Source organism: Brachycentrus maculatus, unplaced genomic scaffold (assembly GCF_059751285.1).
Source record: "Brachycentrus maculatus isolate JH-2025_06_01 unplaced genomic scaffold, ASM5975128v1 h1tg000810l, whole genome shotgun sequence".
NCBI classification, from domain to species: Eukaryota; Metazoa; Arthropoda; class Insecta; order Trichoptera; family Brachycentridae; genus Brachycentrus; species Brachycentrus maculatus.
This window is the reverse complement of record NW_028281538.1, coordinates 35,544-56,905: the sequence shown is the minus strand read 5'-3', so window position 1 is coordinate 56,905 and position 21,362 is coordinate 35,544. Positions and strand designations below refer to the sequence as shown.

The following is a 21,362-nucleotide window of genomic DNA, read 5'->3' as shown; positions in this document are numbered from 1 at the left end:
GCAGTAAGTTGCAGTAAAGCTTCATTGATATCAAGTAAACGGAATATGCTAAAGGAAAATAATTCCATACGCTGGATGTTTCACTCGAACGGATTTATTACAATAATTTGCATTTATTTCGCTTGTGTCCATTTATAAAGTTTCTTGCTCTGATCCTTTGACTAAGCGTAACGGGTTGAAGTTAAATGTCCTAGCGGAAGCATGAAATCTCATTTATGTCGAGGAATTACTAAACATCTGACTTATGATCTGCCGAAGGCTTTGAAGATATGAAATTTATAATAAAAAGATGGGGAAATTTTATGTAGATATAATTTACGAACGTGCATTTTTATTGGAGTTGACTTATTTTACTGCTAATATATAATAGTTTGCATAAATTCACAAAATTGAGCGAGTATGGTTATAGTGAAAGGTTTTAACAAAACAAAACTCAATGGAAATAGAGTATTGAGTATTGTTTAGTTATCACTTATTAAATGTACCTATTGGTGAAGTCTTAACTTGATCTTTAATAAGATGAACCTGTGTTTAAAAACCATTATATAATCCATTTTTAAAGGAATAAATTTTATTTAGGATAGTTTGTACATCGTACATGCTAATTTCTCAATTTTAAACAAGAACAAACTAAAAAAATATTTTTGTTTTTAACAGTGATATGATTTGAAAATCGATTATTCAAAAAAATATTTTGCCACGTTTGAGACATTTTATGAGGAAACCTATCTACAAAATGGATTAGAATTATACGAATGTTTGTATCATGTTACAAAAAGCGATCACGTAAGTCAGCTGGTGATATAATAAATAAGCCCAGCAAATGCCCGAAAAAATAAATTCATATTTTCTTCGCATAAACTGCTTTATCTCTGTAAGACATCTAAAGTATATGTAAATCACAAGCCCTCGTCAAAAATATTTAAAGTATTTAAAAACAAAGACTTAAATAATTTTCATTATGGTCAAATAATTTTTTAACTTTTATATATTTAAATATCAGATTTAATATACATTTACTGATTTAATTGAATTTAAATTATTGACTATTTTTTATTTATATTTTTTATTTTATTTTATTCAGTTGCAAATAATTATACGATATCTCGTACTTATTTTCCAAAATTTATATTGTTTATTTTTTTTTAAAGATTTAAAAAAAATCGAGATACCTCTCGGATGTAAGGGGTATTTTTTTTAAATAAAAAGAATATACACATTATTCAATAACTTTATTACGATATGTAACTTTTATTTTTATCAATATAAATCATGGAAGGATATGTTTTCTTACATTGTTCAAACATAATATTGTAGTATAACGGGGGAATTTAAAAAGATCTAGTAATAATATGTAATAAATTTCAAATATTTACAAACCTTGGCTACCATTTCATATAATTAAAATGTCAGTAATCTAAAAATGTACAATTTATTTTGTATTTATTACCTTAAACAGTTTTACATGAAAACATTTTTTTAATAAATTTGCGAATAATAAGTAAATGCTCATTATTTGCGGAAGCTTCGAAAATTCAAGATCTTAACTTATCAAGTAAATTTTCACATCGGTTGAACATTGCCTTGATATAAGCGAGTACGAGTATATTTACAAAAAAAATGTTTTATTATTTTTACATTATTTACAGTAACAAACTAATAAATAATTTTTATTGGTGATAAACATTTTAAATAATGTAAAATTGAATAGAGTATCTCTTTTAAATGTAGCTGTAATCAAAGCAAGGTGTTTTTCTTATTTACATACATTTCTAGAATTTTATCACGAAATAATAAAATAAGAACTTTTTTGAAATCTTGATAATAATCTCTGAAAATAATATTCAAGCATCCTCGAAAATACATATCTTTGTTATTTTTTTATTATTTTCGATTAAAAAAATCAGAATATATTATTAAATACAGAAGTATTTTTTATTTTAAAACAAAAACAACAAAAAAAATCTTTGCCCAGAGACAAAGTAAATTGATGAAAGAGAAAGCTTTTGAAATAAAAATAACGTAAAATATAATTTTTATTTTCAGAATCAGATTATTTTGTATTTATTGTGAAGCAAATGGGTGTAATACATTACGTCAAATAATTAAAGTTTAACCATATTTTAGCGATATTTACTAGCGTATTCATTTCTTAAATATTATTATAAATAATACTTAATATTTTGTAATATAAAAGCATTGTTAAGCGAGAGGTTTGATAATATAACACTATCCTTTTCATTCATTGTTCACGTTGTGTAATACCACATAAAGTTTAAAGTGGTATTTAACAAAGTGAACGATGAATGATAAGGAAATTGTTCTACTAAAAAATCTTCATCACGCAGTTATTACACCATTTAACGAAATATAATGCTTAAAATTAGTTGATAAATATTTTAAAATTTTTTGTATTAGGAATTTTTCTGATAAAAGAAAATATAAAACAAATAATTTCAGTTTTGGATCGGGTGTCGTTGATAAAAAAATATAATAAAAAATGGTCTGAAAATCACTTAATTATTTTGTCCGGTGACATTATCACCTCGTTTGTAGGACAGAACGCAGGAAGAGAATCGCTGATACGGCGTAGGCGAGCGTAGCATGTCTCGTGGCAGTTCCGGCACTCGCTTCCGAGTTGTAGAAGTACTCTTTAGGTCCGCTTCTGTCGCTTGGCATCAGAAAGTTTTCTTCAATAGGAAACAGTGTTGTGGTCATGCGGCGAGGATCTGAAAATAGAGCATGATATATGCAATCCGTCCTCGTTTTTATATAATTAGACTGTAAAAATTGTACGAGAGTTGAAAAAGATGAATATCGAGTGACGCCTGTAATATTGTATTAACATGTAAGTATTTCGACTCAACACAGGGCATGCCTAAAGAGCTGTAATACATATAGTAAACAAAATGTAAAAAATAAAAATTATCCACGAAACAAATATTTATCTATAAAATTAATAAATAAATATTAATTACATATAATATCAAATAAGTGCTATTTTAGAGTCAAATCAGAAAAAAAAAACTTGGTCCAGTTCAGAACGGTTTGGATTTGTCCAAATATTATATTACAAAAAATAAATTCATTCAGGAATGAAATAAATTTAGCAACGTCAAAATTTTATTTGATCATGGTTGTTCTTGATTTGACCATACAGTGTCATTTTTGTCCTTGAGTCAAACGCATATATAACTTTTCTAATTATTTTCTTACTTATCAGATATAACTTATTTAGTCATCGAAGACATACCGAAGAAACAAACTCAGCATACTTTACCATCGTAAAATAATAATCATTTTTTTTAATTTAAGAAATTTCTTTGATAATTTACGTATTTGTATGTACACTAACGGATTATATGTTTCACAAAACGATATGTTCTAAGGAACGAAAAAAAAACTTATGATGGTTTTCAAGGAATGTTAATACTTTTAAAACTTATTTTAAGGAACTTTTAAAATTTATCGAGTATCAGTAGTTTGACGAGTTTGTATTAACATATTTAAAACAAAATGGAAACTAATAAATATTTATAATTACAGAACCGCAAATTGATGATAGAACGAAACGAAAAGAATTAAGAATTGCTTTAGAAATAAAAAAATGAAAAAGATTAATGAAGTTATGGCGTGATAAAAGTGAACTTATTAAAAAAATTGGACAGAATTAAAAAAAAACGAGGTAAAGACAATTTGAACTCCGCTCAAGATATATAAACAAATGTGAAGTCAATAAATAAATTGAGGTATTTATACAGTTAAGAAGTTATATCTGATACTAAAAAAAAACACAAGTGTGGTTAAATATGCCAAATATATCAGTGATATATTGTTACCTAGAGTAGTCCGGATGGGGAACATTTTTGTTTTGTATTTAGTCTGTAACGTTGTACCTGCAAATAAAAAAGAGAAAAGGATTACATAAAGTATAGTTTCAACATTTTGAGTGTGTACGTGTATTTTTTTTTCAATTTTCATCTCACTAATAGATGTCTCTAGTAAAGTTCTAGTGATTTAAGAATAATGTTTCAAAATTGGTTCATTTATATTTAATTTATATGTATGAACCAATTTTGAAACATTGTTAAAGATTTGAGTAGTGTGGTTGTCAATAATGGGTAGAATTGGTGAATGTTACACGTGTGTCAAGTGATCACTTAAACCAGCCTATGACGGTCAGCCAGACTTCCATATTCTTCTTCATGTTTGATGAGATGTCAAAAAATTGTATAGTTTTAATGAAAAATAGTTGATTAATTATAGTTACACAAAATATCAATGTTGTCACAAAAACAATTGCAATTTTAAAGCATTTTGTGAAATTTAGCAGAAATATTTTGAATACTACATATTTATTTGTTCTATAATTTATGTTCCATTGACTAAATATTTAAAAATACAAAGTTACTGAACAATTATGCTAGAATTGTAAAGATGGTTTAGTTTGAATCTGTTTTAAATTATTAAAAGATTTGTGAAAATCCATCAAGAAAATACACGTGGAAGAAATCACAAATAATCTTTAAATCTCCGTGATCTTTCAATTCGATTCTGAACGATCTTGTGTACTTTGAAATTGAAATATTTCGATTGGATTAAAACAAGGAAATAACTCAAATTACTTGTTATTGTTGTTTGAGGGGTTTCAGTGGTTGTAGATGTCGTCGTTGGAGGTTTCGTAGGCACTTTGATTTCTGAAAATAAATTTAAAATACGTACATTATTATGTGATTTATATTTCAAAACTCCCATCTTCATTTTCTTTCTCAATTACCTGTTGGCAAACAAAGGCCTTGAAAAACTTTTTTTCAGATACAATTGTAAAGGTACTTTGCGTATATGAAATCGGCAATAATTATGCATTGCTTAATCTTAGTAGGCTGAGGATAGCTTAGCCTTAGTAGTTTGAGGATAGAGTTCTTTTTTTTAAATATTTAAATCTTATTATTTTGATGTATTTTGTAAACCAACATTACAAAAATATTAGTTGATTTTTTATTATATACATAATAAAAATTAAAATTAACAGTAGGTAATTTATCCTTATTGGGTTTATCTGTATCGACGGCAAATTTTAAAATACTTTGTAAAATTTATTGAATAAAAAATGATAATGGCATGCAATATATATATATATATATATATATATATATATATATATATATATATATATATATATATATATATATATATATATATATATATATATATATATATATATATATATATATATATATATATATATATATATATATATATATATATATATATATATATATATATATATATATATATATATATATATATATATATATATATATATATATATATATATATATATATATATATATATATATATATATATATATATATATATATATATATATATATATATATATATATTATATATATATATATATATATATATATATATATATATATATATATATATATATATATATATATATATATATATATATATATATATATATATATATATATATATATATATATATATATATATATATATATATATATATATATATATATATATATATATATATATATATATATATATATATATATATATATATATATATATATATATATATATATATATATATATATATATATATATATATATATATATATATAATATATATATATATATATATATTATCCGGTGAAAATATTTTTAGAAATCTTTTATCGAGGAGAAAAATAATGATTTTTCGTTGTTAATGACGAGCATTTCCCCCTTGTATTATTGTTTTGTCGAGAGGAAGCACGGTAGGGGTTGATGAGTGGTAAGATCATTCACGCTACGCACCACGTTGTTGTTTCATACTTTTTCTCTGCCCCTTGACCCCGTTAGCACTGCAAACATTTTCACGCTTTCATTTCACATTCTAGGAATTCTTAGTTATATTTGTCTTTGCTGGTTGTAATATTTTTTAAGTTGACAAAAAAGTGCAAAACATTTTATAATAACTTCGCACTTCTAATAAAAACCAAATGAAATTACTGATTTTTAACAAGTGAAATGATTTAATGATTTTTAAAAAATTTTACCGGCTTTTATAGCATTGTTATTATTTTTTTATTATTCAAAAATAATTTAAAGTTTTTGAGTTCATAGTTTTTAGTTGGTTATTTTCTTTAATGAACTCATTGATTTTTTTAAAATGGGATTCAGGATTTAAAATAATGTTTTGATTATTTTTTTTAAATTTTTACTAGGAGTGGCAATACCAAGAACACATAATATCAACTGATGAGTGAAGAGAAAGACAAAGATTTAAAAAAAAATAGCTCATTGAAATACTTACTTATATTCAAATGTATTTTTAAAAGTATTTATCTTTGTACGTAAATTATGTATTTTTTTTTAAATTTGCATAATTGAGATCCGGGTCTCGAAGTAAGTAGTTTTGTTTCTTAAAATAATATAGTTTATTTCTACTACTGATACTTATCCGTACCTCATGGTGTATAGAGCACTGAATCATGTTTAATTGATAATTAATTATCTGAATGTAAATCACATATATTTTTGTGAATCCCCCGAGAATTGAACCTTAGCAAGGTAGCCAAATGTGGTAACCACAACAATCTGGACGTTTGTTCTTAAAAATATTTTCATGATTAAAACTAATAATAATTTAATAAACAAAGTCCATGTTTTATAAGCTTTTGTTGCTTTATTCGGGATATCTTTTTCGTCCGCTCATAAACTTAAGTTATACAAATAAATAAACAAATTGAAACTTACCATAGATTCGTATTGTACCATCCGCTCTTCCTAGAGAGTTGGTCGAGACGCACATATAAGTTCCTAGATCCCTTTTACTGAACCCAGAAATTGTCAACTGCAGGTGAATTTTGTAAGGACCCTTTTTTACTTCAGTTATTATGTGTTTCTTCCTGAAATAAAAAAATGTGACATGTAATATATTTGTCTCTTTCATATCATAAAAGCACAAAGGAAAATATGATTATCCATACACGTGATGTATGTAGCTGTTAGTTTGTGAATATTACATACAACTTAGTAAAGCCTGTCAATAATGGTTGAAATACCTTTTCCGCAGCAATTTTTTTACTGTCAAAAAAGATTGATTGCAAATAATATCGGTTCAATTTTCAATTCAGTAACGTACCTTCATCGATACATTTTTTTATTAGAAAATATATTATTCCATACGCTCGAGTTTTATCATGTCAAAAATTTGGTATTTTTACAGAAATTAGTTTTTAAAGAAAATTAATACTTAATATTGTTTACGTCCAATATAATACAAAATTTATTTAAATTAGGTATATATTTGAACATTTGTTTGTAAACAGTTTCCTAAAACAAATATAAAATCGTGTATTTTTAAGCGAATAAAAAAAAGAAAAGATTTTTTTTTAATATGAGATCCATGAAATATACGTAGGATATAAGTTTTTAATAATATGAGTATGTAAATTGTATTCAAATATAAAAATATGTGAAAAAATTAATGTGGATAGTCAATATATTTAACCTCGAAATATGTAAACAAACCTTTAATGTCATTTTTGTTCGATTTATTTAAGATTAACTGAAAATAAGCCTTTCTCTCTTTTTTTTACTTTTTACTTTTATTCACATACTCGTATATTTTCAAGATAAAAAAACACATCCTCGTTCTTCCACAAATTTTTCAGATTTTTTTTTAGAAAAAAATATTAAATAATTTTATAAACGTGGATCAAAAAATCTACTAGCGGGTATTATTATTTTCAATATAGAGTTTCACAAAGGTATAAAAACGGTTTAGAGATGTTTCAAGAAGCACTGGGAATTTTTGTCACATTAGATGTCTAAAAAATCCTTATGAATACAGTATTGTTAAAGCAGGTATAATTTTTTTGTTTGTTTCGCGCGAGCAATATTTAAATTATATTTATCACATATTTTAATGGCATATGGGAAAATTAATATAACTCTTTGATTCCTGGAAAATTTAAATTAGAAATACATATTTGATATCATATATTAATATTATTAATTGATTTGTGGGTTTACTTTGTGGTACTGTCAATCCTTTTTTAACTTAAATTTTTCTTCGTGAATAACGCTTATTCTTAAAATCTATTATGACATTGATGATGAATGCATTGAAACACATACGTGTCACAATACGGCTGTCTAAACTCAAAACACAGTAAGGGACTTTTTTTGTAGTACATTTTTTTTGCATTTTTGGACTAAGTAGTGCATTTTTGGACTAAGTAGGTTCTATATAGTCCAAAAATTAAAAAAAAAACGTACTACAAAAAAATGTCCCTTAATGTGTTTTTGGACAGCCGAATAGATGTTATGTAAAATATTAAATACATAGTGTCATTTACCTTTTTTTTAATTAAGATTTATTTTTCCAAAGTCATAAAATTCAGCATACATATAGGTTATTCTAAGTATTATAAACCTTACCCTGTGAGTAAAACATCTCCCCTATTTTTGACCCAATAGTTGATGGTATTAGGGAACGCCTCGACAAAACACTCTAATTGAACATCAGTTCCGAATGGAGCCCCAAGCAGTTGATTTGGAACCTTTATAGCTGGGGCAACTGTAAAATAAGTATTAAAATTTTAAAAATATATATGATTTTACTTATAAAGTCTTTATATTAGCCTTACAGTTTTTAATTTTTTAAATTATTATGCCTACATTGGCTGTGATGTAATGTGTTACTGCGTGGTGCTATGTACTACTCTATATCACATAAACAACAACGCGTCACATATCATATACGTATATAAAGTAGAATTGAATCCATTAACCGTGTTTAATTTTGGATATATTACCCAACAATAAAAAAACAACGCTAATTCATATCCTCAAATACATTTTTTTTGTAAATAAACTAACCTTATTTTACTACCAAATATCTAAGAGTGTAAAAAAATATAACTTAGTTCTTTTTTTTCATACGATATATATCGTTTACCACAAACTCGATAGATTCGTTTTAATGTTTTTATAAAATTAGAATAAAATAGCTCTACAAAAAAGTATAAAACAAGTTCAATACATACACAATACACATGTACAAATTATGTATTAATTTTTAATCAAATATAGATTTTTTAAGTCAACTAAGTTGTATTTTATTAGCAAAACACATAAAAAATAATATTGTGACAGTTGTTTAGCCTAGTTATGGCATTTTCAAACAAATGTGAAGATCAAATGGACTGACGGTGCTTATGTAGCTATAAAATTCTAAGTGACATTAAAATGGAGTTCTACAAATTAAACGCCAAATCGATAAATAAATAGACGTATATATTGAAGATTTTTTTTTTGTAAACAAGAAAGCTCATTGAAGGAAGTTCTATGCGTCAAATATTACTCCTTTATGGGCTTCTGTTATGACAACAGTTTTTCACCTATACTGTAAGGTTATGATTTTAACTTTTAGAATAAACATTTTTTATAAACGATATGTTAAGATATAAATACAAATATTTTTTATAACTTTGGGAAAGTACTCACAGTTTACATTAAGGGTTATTCTTTTGCTGACTGCAGGTGGAACGTCATTAGAAGCGATGCACAAATATGCACCCATTTGTCTTCTCTCCAATCTCACTAACGTAAGACTATCCCCAGCGTAGGTTTCCGCTGCAAAAAACACTCGCGCGTTAGTGAACAGGGTAGTAACAGATACCCTTATTTTTTATAATATTTTAATCTAAAGATTGAGAACAAAGTAAAAAAAAATATTAATATTTTATCTTTTAAGCATCTCCATCATAAATCATATTTTATTTTAAATTCATAAATCTTGGCTTCTCCACTCATCAATATATTATATAGTTTATTATTTCGAGAAATAAAAACACTTTGTGTTTTGATCCACTCACATTTTTATTAACCAACTAGTTTCGGCAACAACCTGTTGCCTCTTCAGGGTTTAATTTATGACATAAAACGCAAAATATTTTTATTTCTCGAAATAATATATCAATATGATCCACAAAGTTAATGCTTTCAATATTCAAAACATATTATTTAGTTATTTTTGCATTTTGACTTCTTAATAAGGATGAAGAAAAATTTGGGTATATTGGGCTTCAATAATGGTCATAATGGTCAACGTTACACAAGTGAATAAAGTGATTGTAAATGCTATGTCCTAAGCCCTGAAATGCTGAAACATCCTCCTTCTTTTTTTATAAAAAATGGATGGATATTTCCTCAAGTTAAGAGACACCTATTATATTGACAAATTCGTAGCGTGAATTTTATAGTGTCTGATGGAATACATAATCTTCTTCTTCTACTTCTTCTAATCCTTATCCACACCCAATGGTGCATAAGGCACTGCATCGTAGCGACGCAGTGTTATCTTGATCGTTAATTGCATGAAGGCAAGGTGCTCAGCCCTGCGCTTCTTGTACCAGTCCAGGGTGATATTAAATAAATATGAGAGTGAAAATCGGCCATATTTATTTTCACCCCCCTAGGAATCGAACCCTGCAACACGGTAGCCAAGCGCACTGACCACTGCGCTACGGAAGTGGACAATATATAATCACAAATGGTAAAAAATTTGATTTAATCTGGTGACTATGATTTTTGTTGATTTTTGATATATGACGTTGTTGAAAGCAGTGAGCAAAATGTGGTTTAATGCTTGTCCTTAGATGAAGTAAACTTTATGTTAATAGAATTTAACTTTTGTCGGAAATTTCTTGAAAACACAGGTTCTATAACATTTTCCTTGTGACATGACCATGATTTCGAGCAGTTTTATTTTCTCACAACATTTTGAGTGTGTCCCAATACTTCAATAAAATCATAAATCTTAGTTTTTCTAATTAGATCTCTAGTTTGAGTATATTTTACGAAATTATAACCCGATTCAGAACCCGATTTTTATACTTTAAAAAAATTTTGAAGTCAGTAATGGAACTAAAATAAATACTATTTTTGACACATGTACAGGTTGGCATAAAATTAAACACCCCTTCAGAATATGTTGTTATTTTTGCAAATGGCGTCGTACGTCAACCATATTTGAAATTTGTAAACTAGACTGCAATTAAGAAACAAATTGATAAAACGGGCACAAATATGTATCAACACTGACGCCAGCCACTTGATGGATATCATCTTTTCCACTTAACAAAAAAATTTAGAGTTCTAATAAAGATTTCCATTCCATTTTTTTATCTAATAAAAAAAACATTTATCGAAAAAATAGGATGGTGAATTCACAACCGTCAAATATCATTTGCTAAAATTATGACATCTTCCAATAGGGTGTTTAATTTCGTGCCACCCTGTAAAATGCAATATTAATTTTAATTATTAAATTTAATTGTTAGAGTGGAAAATAAATAGAGCGCAATCGAACCCAGTACCTCCAGCATAGTAGACAAGTATGCTCACCGCTACGCTATAAAAATATGTACAATAATTTTAAACACTATATTTTTAACATTAATTACAAGTTTAAAAAAAATGAGTTGAGAATATAGTAGAAACACATTACGTAAAAACACTTACTAAAATCAATTTTTTCGACATTTAAATTAATGTAAGGCATATGGTTTGTTTACATTAATAAAGGAAGTAAGAAAACAACTATACATCAATTTCAGTCGTCTGCTTATTTATAGTAAGGTAGTTATCACTTTAAACACATCTACCCTCAGAATTAGCGCGCCCCTCGTATTGAGAATCTCTGCCTTACACCAGCGCAGGGTAAATACATTACTGAGTGAGCAAATTGGTTTTTGGGTTACTGAAGCGTAATTAGGAGTGCAGAAGGCTGTTTACTTTGTGCTGTATGTCTTGTAATATCTCGTGAGTTTAATCTTCATACGTGTTACATTATAATAAGCTCTTTTTAGGACGTGATTAACGTTTCTTTGTTTTGCGGTTGGCTCTAAGACGTTAATCTTATTTCAAAGACTTTGTGTTAGATATTTTATCTTAAAACTTTATATAAAGTAAGTAAAAATTAAATGAAATCTAAGAGAGATATTAGTAAATGGATAATGGAAGTGGATAAATCTGAAATAGATCGTATCATTCTCCCAAATCGTATTTTACCGAATAAACAAATGTACATTTATAAAATTTTATAATTGAATATATTGAAATGTGCCCTCTTTTTTATATATTATAGAATGGCGTTGCATAATTTTGCCGATGCCAAGTGAAAGATACTGAAAATTCAGTAAAGGTACATTATTGATGCGATGTAAATGATAGAAAAAATATTTACATATTTATTCATTCAAACCCTTATCCGCACCCCAATGGTGAATAGGGCACTGCATTATACAAACACGGTGTTATCTTGATCGTTAACATACGAAGGAAAGGTGATCAGCCCTTTGCTTCAGGTACCAGTCCAGGGTTATATTGAACGTAAATAACAGTAAAATAAAATCACTTATATTCATTGACCCCCCCTGAGAATCGAACCCGGCACCTCCAGAACGGTAGCCGAGCGTGCTGACCATTACACTAAGGAGGCGGACATTAACATATGTATACAACATACATATTATGACAGTTTTGCAGTCTACCAAGACACAACGACAACGATATCCACAACGATATCTACATTTTATTAACTATATTTAGTTATAACACCTTATATTTTAGTTGATATTAAAATACATAACTATTAAAACAGTTTTTTTAAATATTACCTTTAACAACCTCTCTTGCTCCCTTCTTCAGCAGCAGATGCTCTCCATCTTCTCTCCTCCACAATATCCTGGGCTGTGGCCTACCTGTTGCCCTGCATACGAGGGTACTGTTTTCTCCCTCTTGGGCCGTGACGTCACCGGAAGTCTGTCCATCGGATATATCCGGCGGCACTGTTTAAAGTTGAAGAAAAAAATTACTAAGATTTCAAAATAATTACAAAATTTCAATTCAAAAGTATGATAATAATAAACTGTTCTAACCTTAACATCTCTTGTTAACAACTCCATTCTACTGATATTACTATCTGCCTTTGAAATCCCAATTGCAAATTATATTTCCTTCAAATAATCATCACATATCGCTCACTCCTTTCAACAACGTCATATGTCAAAAAACTGGATTTTTCAGGAGATATTTAAGTGTAAAAATATACTAAAATGCATTAAAAATAAATATTAAGACATGTTTTGAACTTTTTACTGTGCTACAGATCTTTTTAGGTAAAACCTGAATGTTTTTTCTTCATTTGAAAAATATTTAGTATATTTAAAAAAATAATAATTAAAACATTTTCTTCAAAACGCAAAAACATCACTTTCTGCCTTGTAGCGGGTAAATATTAAGTTAAAAAATATGCCCTTTTTGCTGAGATACAGTACATTTTCTTGGCATTCCGAAAACATGCATAATTGAAAATTGAAGATTTTTGATATATGACGTTGTTGAAAGGAGTAAGCGATATTTATTTAAGAATCACTCACATATTTTTGAGAAAGCACCTTCAAGCAAAACAACACAAAAATCACCAATAACACACTTTACGGAAACATACATGGAACTACAATATCAAAAACACGAAGCACATCAGGCCTAATGAAAAATATACCTCGTTTGGTCTAAGGAACATTTTATACAACGCTTTAAAGGTGTTTAACCAGCTTCTCTATCCATAAAGTCATTTCATATTGAAACTACGTTTAAAAGACTTTTGAATGATTGAATTAGAGGATAGTAAATTTGAAATAGGTTCGGCCGGGGCATCCATGGTAGACAAATTACTAATCAAACATTAAAAAAAAGTAAATCTAGATTATCTTCAATTAATTAATTCTTAATAAAAGCTTCCCTCATCCCACTGTAGATGTCGGTAGTGAAGCCTCAAACGCTGTGTTTTAAGTTTGATTAAAATATCTAGAGGTTTCAAGAATTTGAGTAGTGTGCTTGTCAGTCATGCGTAGAATTGGTGAATGTTACACGTGTGTAAAGTGATCACTTAAAGCAGCCTATAACAGTCGTAAGCCCTGTAAATGCCCAGACTTCTATATTCTACTTCATCTTAGTTGAGATATAAAAAAAGATTAAATCAATAATAAAAAAACCCATAAAGGATTATATTTTTTATTTTGAAATTTTCAATATGTGTAGGTACAATGAAAAAATAAAGTACATGAATTAATTTTAGTTATTGATAAAATGTACCAAACATCTGATTTTAAAGAATGCTTAAAAAATAAAAGATTTTCTTATTATTTTTTGACATCTCATCAAAGATGAAGAAGAATATGGAAGTCTGGGCATTTACGGGGCTTACGACCGTCATAGGCTGGTTTAAGTGATCACTTTACACACGTGTAACATTCACCAATTCTACCCATTATTGACAACCACACTACTCAAATTCTTGGAAGTTCTATATATATGAACCAATTTAGAAACTTTGTTCTTGAATCACTAAAACTTCACTAGAGACATCTATTGGTGAGATGTAAAGACGCTTTTTTATTAAGCAAAAACTCTTATATTAATATGTGAGATCCGAATCCTGGATTATAATCACACACATGAGAAACGCCAGAAAATACCATTTTCATTTTATTATTAAGCTTATAATTTAAGCCCCGTAAATGCCCAGACTTCCATATTCTTCTTCATCTTTGATGAGATGTCAAAAAATAATATGAAAATAACTCCTGTAATTGGAGATAATCCAGATTTTGTGAACAAGTATTTGGACACACTCAAAATGTTGTAAATAAGATTTTCTTATTTCGATTCCAATTCATTTTAGAATATTTTTTTTCCTTACTGAAAGATTAATTTGATCTTCCATTCATCGGGGTAAAGATATCAATTTACAAAAGCCAATTTTCTTGTAAGTGATGTAATATCCAATTTAAATTATAAGTAGTATAACAAGAAAGGATATGATGAAATCGTAGTACTTTGAACCAAATTCACTTCGACATGTTTCAGTGGATAATCCAAATGAGATTTGCATGGGAAGATGGCTTAATTTCGTTAAAATTTACAGATAATATGGGTTAGCACATAATACAAAGAGATATTACGAACAAATTGAAGTTAAAATTTACACTGAACCATCTTATTTCATACAAATTTGAAGATTAAATTCGATAAAAGATGATTACGCTGTTAAATTTAGATTTTTCTGTTTTTCGTGAAAATTTTCATTTTTTACCGTTGAGAAAATTTAGTGCGATATGAGATTATTTTATTAGTTTTTGTTTATATCATATTTGTATGAAACTTTTACATAAAACATGAATCTATTTACCTTTGCCTATTTGCCTATTTAAATTTGTCTTTGTATTTTATTTGCTTCTTTTACATAATATATAAATACATTAGCGGGGTAATTGGTATGAAGCAATATCTTCCAAGCATCCAAAAATAGACTAGTTATTCTAGTCAAGGTATGAACCTTACAGCCGTTTAAAATTAGAGATAAGAGAGTGCTTGTGCATAAGTATAAAAAAAAGCGCAAATTACAATTGATCGCTTCACAAATGAACAAATAATTACAAAATTAAATATTCAATAAACTGGAAATTTATGAAAACAAGGAAGGCAAATAAATATAAACAAGGTTAGCAAATCAAATTAGGTAAGGAGTTGAATGCGGCAGGTAGAAGAAACCAATAATGAATAATATGACGTGCATTTAGGGTTCTAATGTTAGACGATAATGTTTCAGGCGTTTCATTTAATATATAGATATCTCCCCATACATTCCAACTCCTAACCTAATCGCTGATCGCTTTGAAGTATTTAAAATAACATACTTTATCACGTCAAGATTTTCTCAGTTCGTTTTTTGCTCCTGCTTCTTACTATGTTCTCCTCATAAATGTATTTTACCGATCTTTTCTCTCTCTCATTCCAAATTATCTTACCACATTTTAATATTATCGATAAAGCTTATCTCAACCTTGCATTCATATCTTCACTTGAACATCTTTTATAGATTTTTCAGCCATAAAATTGCATGTTATATTATATATTGTAAATTTTGTCCGCCTCCGTAGTGTAATGGTCAGCATGCTCGGTTACCGTTCTGGAGGTCCTGGGTTCGATTCCCAAGGGGGGTAAAATAAATATAAGTAATTTTTTTCACTGTAATATTTATTCAATATTATTACCCTGGACTGGTACCTGAAGCGGAGTGCTGATCACCTTTCCTTCATGTGTAAACGATCAAGATAACACTGCATTTATAAGACGCAGTGCCCTATGCACCATTGGGGTGCGGATAAGGGTTTTATATATTTTTTTTTATATGTAAATTTTTTAGTGCTGTATGTATTGTACATCAAGGTAAAATATTCCACGGTATAACCACAATGTCCTGATAAACATTTATTATTTGTATTATCAAAGTACCCTTTTTAATGTTTTATTTTGATTTTTTACTATACATTTGATACCTTTGTTTATCTCTGATCGGGGATAAGGGATGGTATTTGGATAAATATATTGAGATAAACAGGGTGAAGCCGTATTACTTCTCAAGATAAACAAAACCTTTTTCTATTACCTTGAAATAAGTATAAGAATAACATTGAGGACTAATGATTTTTTTTTAAATCGAACGTCAGATTAAATGAGTATATAAAAAGTAATCCCTTGTACATGTACATAATTTTGTAACGTGTTATACGAGTATTATCTTAACATGTTTTATTATTATGACTTTGGAAACTTTTAAAAATAATTATTTCATGTAGTATGTGGTTATCATAAATAATTTGCAATAACCTTTATAACACAACATTTTGACTGTGTCCAAATACTTGTTCACAAAATCTGGATTATCTCCAATTACAGGAGTTATTTTCAGATTATTTTTTGACATCTCATCAAAAAAGACGAAGAATATGGAAGTCTGGGCATTTACGGGGCTGACGACTACTATACTAATGTAAGAGTTTCTGCTTAGTAAAAAGCTTCTTTACATCTCACCAATAGATGTCTCTAGTGAAGTTCAAGTGATTCAAGAACAAGGTTTTTAAATTGGTTCATATATATTGAACTTCCGAGAATTTGAGTAGTGTGGTTGTCAATAATGGGTAGAATTGGTGAATGTTACACGTGTGTAAAGTGATCACTTAAACCAGCCTATGACGGTCGTCAGCCCCGTAAATGCCCAGACTTCCATATTCTTCGTCTTTATTAGACAGTTATACAATTAAATTTTTGGCGTTATTTTGACGAAATATATTTTTATTGTAACAAAACCTTACCTCGTAGGAAAACCATAGCAATAAGATTCGTTCTTTTACTCTGAATCAATTTTTACTTGGTAAATATCACTATATCATAAAATTTACTATGACACGTGTTTCGTTGAATTGCAAAACATTTTCAAATGCATTTTTGAATGCATCAACACGTGTTACGACATATTTTATGAAATAGTGGTATTTACTGAAGAAAACTTAAATAAAAAATGGATAGATAATACTGCAAAGTGACTGCCGAATCAATTGTTGAAATGATATTATCGTTTTTATAATATTTTGCGAGTAGTGTTTAATATATTAAAATATATTCATTTTAAATTAAATCATTTAAAAAATGTATTGCGTGGTATGATACAGAATAAAAACGGAAACCATGAATAAATTGACCATCGTGTTTGCAATATACAACTAGAAGGACAGTACTCTGAATCCTTATTGTCAGCGGGATTATATCAGGGTAAAAAATAACCAAATACACAACAGATGAAAAATTCTTTGACCACTCTCTCCTTTGTCAGGGGTGTGTATATTTATTTTCCCTTTACATTTTCCCCAGTATACCTCCATTGTATTCCATTACCAAGGGTGACAGAATGTGCTCCCTCGAAGGGAGGCTGGAGCCTACAATCAGAAGGTTGTTAACGTGACTGTGGGATGAATTTTTATGCGTGCCGGAAACAGTGTTATTTGTTTCAGAGAAACTAATGAACGTTTTTACTTTTCTGGTTTATCATTGCGGGTTCAAATGAGCCTTTTTGGTGATGTTAGCTTTTTGCACGCCCGGTTTCATAAAAAAATACCTGGAACTCAATTAAAATATTTTATCCGCGTTTTGATTTAAGCAAGTAAATTTGTATGTTTTTGAATTTTATGATTTATTGATTTGGCATTATTTTTGTGGAATAACATGTTGAATATTTAAAATTAAACCCTATAATAAAAAAACTTAAGTTTTTGTGATCATCTGCCAATGAAAACATGTATAGTTTTCAAAACTAACTGTCGTGTGAAATAAAACTTAATTAGTGATCTCTTACTAGTATTTAATTTTGAATTTTTTTAATTTTATTGTACGTTCAATACGTTAAACATTTTCTACATTTTCTACATTATTTTTTGTCAAACTATTTTTTTAACATTTGTTAGCATTTCTTTGTAGGATTGTATGACAAAACATTGATTTTTAATTACCTACTTTAGGTCTATGTGACCCTGAAATCTAGCTACGGCTTATGCAACAGTGTTTACCATGGTCCTACTTGGGCTCCAAATATGTCTTATTGCTTATGGCTATTCCTTAGTGGATTTTCTTTTTAAATTAAAAGTTACGTACTATAATTTCATATAATTAATGAGGGAAAATTCTTTTAAAAAATACATAGATAAAGTGTTATATGCATAATAAGGCAGATGTTGGAAAATACATGTAATTTTTCAATAAAATCCATATAATTTTTATGACAAAACGAAATTAATGGAGAGCCTTTTATCAGTCTGATGATGCTAGGAATAACAAAATCCGATGATGGCTAAAAAAACTGTTAAGTTAACTGTTGAGTCTTCGATTTAAGATTTTAGTTATTTTGCAAATGATAGGACTGAAGTAAAAAACTACAGGATGTTTTAAAATGCTCTTATATACACTTGATCCTTTAACTGACCCATTTCCTTAAATCCGACTGTCACTTCTATCGGGGTTAGGTCATTGAGGACGTTGTATTGAGAAGAAGGTTGAACGTGTCGATCTAAGAGATATCAGAAAACATATGTCGGTAAAAGGTTAGATTGGATTGTCTAACCTATGTCAACTTGACGATCTGATTTATCTGACGACCTCTGGTACGCGGAACGAAGGATTCCGAACTAACTCGATTGCTATCTGCTTACAATATTATAATATTCATTCATTCAAACCCTTACCCCCACCCAAATGGTGCATAGGGCACTGCATCATACAAACGCAGTAACACATGAAGGAAAAATTGTTATAAAAGAAAACACTTGTTTTTATACCACTTGAGTTTATTTATGAACTCTACCTTCGGAAGCTTAGCTTCCATCCTCAGGTCTAAATGTTAACATAAACATATTTAATAATAAACTGTTCTATAAATAAGGAGAGTAATAAGTCCACTGTCGTCGGAAGCCCAAAGCGACTGCCGAATGCCGCTAGCCAGAGAACATTGAACTTTGAGCTCCTCACGCTTGCACATTGCAAGTATGCAAGAGTGAGATGCGAATATAGTGTCGCGGTTACCGCACACTCTTCACGCTCTGTTTTTAAAATTTTCTGCTGAATTTGTTTCCGATATTCACAAAATACCTCCAATGTACCCGATAAATTATGATTATTATTAATATTATTTTTTAAATCGTTGCGTATACATTTTGTAGAGAAAAATCTAAAATCTTAGCCTTTTATTTATTATATTTGTAGAAATATCATGGTTATTATAAGCAATATGTACAAGATACAAAACACCGGGAAGAGAAAGTTAACGAGATAACGAAGATCAAATTAAGGTACTAATGTGAATGGTAAAAATGTTCTTTAAAAATGTTATAGCTGGATTTTTGCTTTTGATCATTTGATATAATCTCGCCAATTGGTGTTCAAATTTGGTTACATACCTAATACGTTTGAAATTTTGACTTTAAAAAAATAAGCTAGAAGGAAATATGTATTTCCCAAAAAAAGATTTTTATGGCTTAATCCAAAATAGGAGATACACAGGTAAATTTTTTGCAAAATTTAAAATAATTTTATGGTGTGCAACGAATTTAATGTATCGATAATAATCTCTTTGTGAGCGTCCCATTTAACAGTTATTTATTACTATAAATTTTCCATTAGGTCATAAATATGTTAGTGTGGTATTATCAGTACAGAGCAATCGCTATAAAGGTTTCATTGTTTTCTAAACAATAATTTAATTTGAACGTAAAATATAAAATTAATGAGTTTCATATGGAGGATACCCAGGTCCTTTTTGTATGGAAGATGTGATATATCTATGGATTTGGCAAAAGCAGGATAAAAGTAGACCAAATGCAGTTGAAATATAAAACGAAATATTTTTGTGACCAGTTATTTCATAAAATTATGAACAAACACTTAATTTTACCACTTGAGCCCTATATTTTATTTTTAACTACTAGTTTTTATTTTATATTATTTTTATTTTATTTGGGTTTTTACAGCCAAAACAATATATTATACAACATTAATTAACAAAACTATGGCCAATCAAAAAAATCCTCCGATAATGCTATTCTTATGAAAGTTTTGGAAGCTACAGATGCTTCTTTCTATGGGTTTGAATATAAACTATTATGAATATAAGTTTAAGGATGTTAACGGATTTTCAAAGCCATTATATATATTAACACTAAAATCAGGATACGATTTTTTTTCATATATTTTACTGATTTTAGCAATTTAGTTCATAAAATAAAATTGCTTTGTAAGTGAGGTGTGTCAGGAATTTTAGCCGCTTCTGTCTTAGATCTTGGAATACGGTTGGGAGAGGTTTCAATGTTAACAAACCCTTATCCGTACCCGATGGTGCGTAGAGCACAGCATTATATAAACGCAGTGTTATCTTGATCGTTAACACATGAAAGAAAGGTGATCACCCCTCCGCTTCAGGTAATGTTGTAGAGTGAAAAAATCACCATCATTTATTTGACCCCGTCCTACGAATTGAACCCGGGACTCCAGTACGGTAGCCAAGCGTGATAACCATTACATAACGGAAGCGGACGGAGAACTTATCAAACGGTAATTGTGAATCCTAAATTTAAATTGGTGATGTTGATTTCAAATACACTCATACTCATTCACACTCATTTTTCATAGCTCCAAAACTGTTCAACTTATTCTACAAAGACTATTTGTTAGATGTTAATTCCCTATGTTTGTGTAAATTTAAAAAAATTGCTTAGATTATTTATAGAAGGGACAGTTTTCTTTTTTCTTGTAGTACAGCTTTTTACTTTTTACTTTTTCATCTCTTTTTTATGTTATATTATGTTTTTATGTTAAGTTTTTAAAAAAAAAACTGTCTTTTGAGAGTCAAGTATAATTTGTATTTTATATTAATATTTTCATT

General features: G+C 28.4%; 1 protein-coding gene across 1 annotated transcript in view; it reads right to left on the bottom strand.

The window, feature by feature from the left end:
* Positions 1-1,295: 1,295 nt before the first annotated feature.
* The window catches only part of LOC148300159 (lachesin-like), a gene marked incomplete at its 5' end in the record, with an annotated part of 31,045 nt that continues 10,978 nt past the window's right edge, over positions 1,296-21,362 (bottom strand). Inside the window, 7 exons of the mRNA XM_088275170.1 lie at positions 1,296-2,729; positions 3,840-3,896; positions 4,626-4,697; positions 6,776-6,927; positions 8,465-8,603; positions 9,533-9,661; positions 12,709-12,879. Coding sequence (XP_088131296.1) covers positions 2,542-2,729; positions 3,840-3,896; positions 4,626-4,697; positions 6,776-6,927; positions 8,465-8,603; positions 9,533-9,661; positions 12,709-12,879 — 908 coding nt within the window. The remainder of the gene's footprint in view (positions 2,730-3,839; positions 3,897-4,625; positions 4,698-6,775; positions 6,928-8,464; positions 8,604-9,532; positions 9,662-12,708; positions 12,880-21,362) is intronic.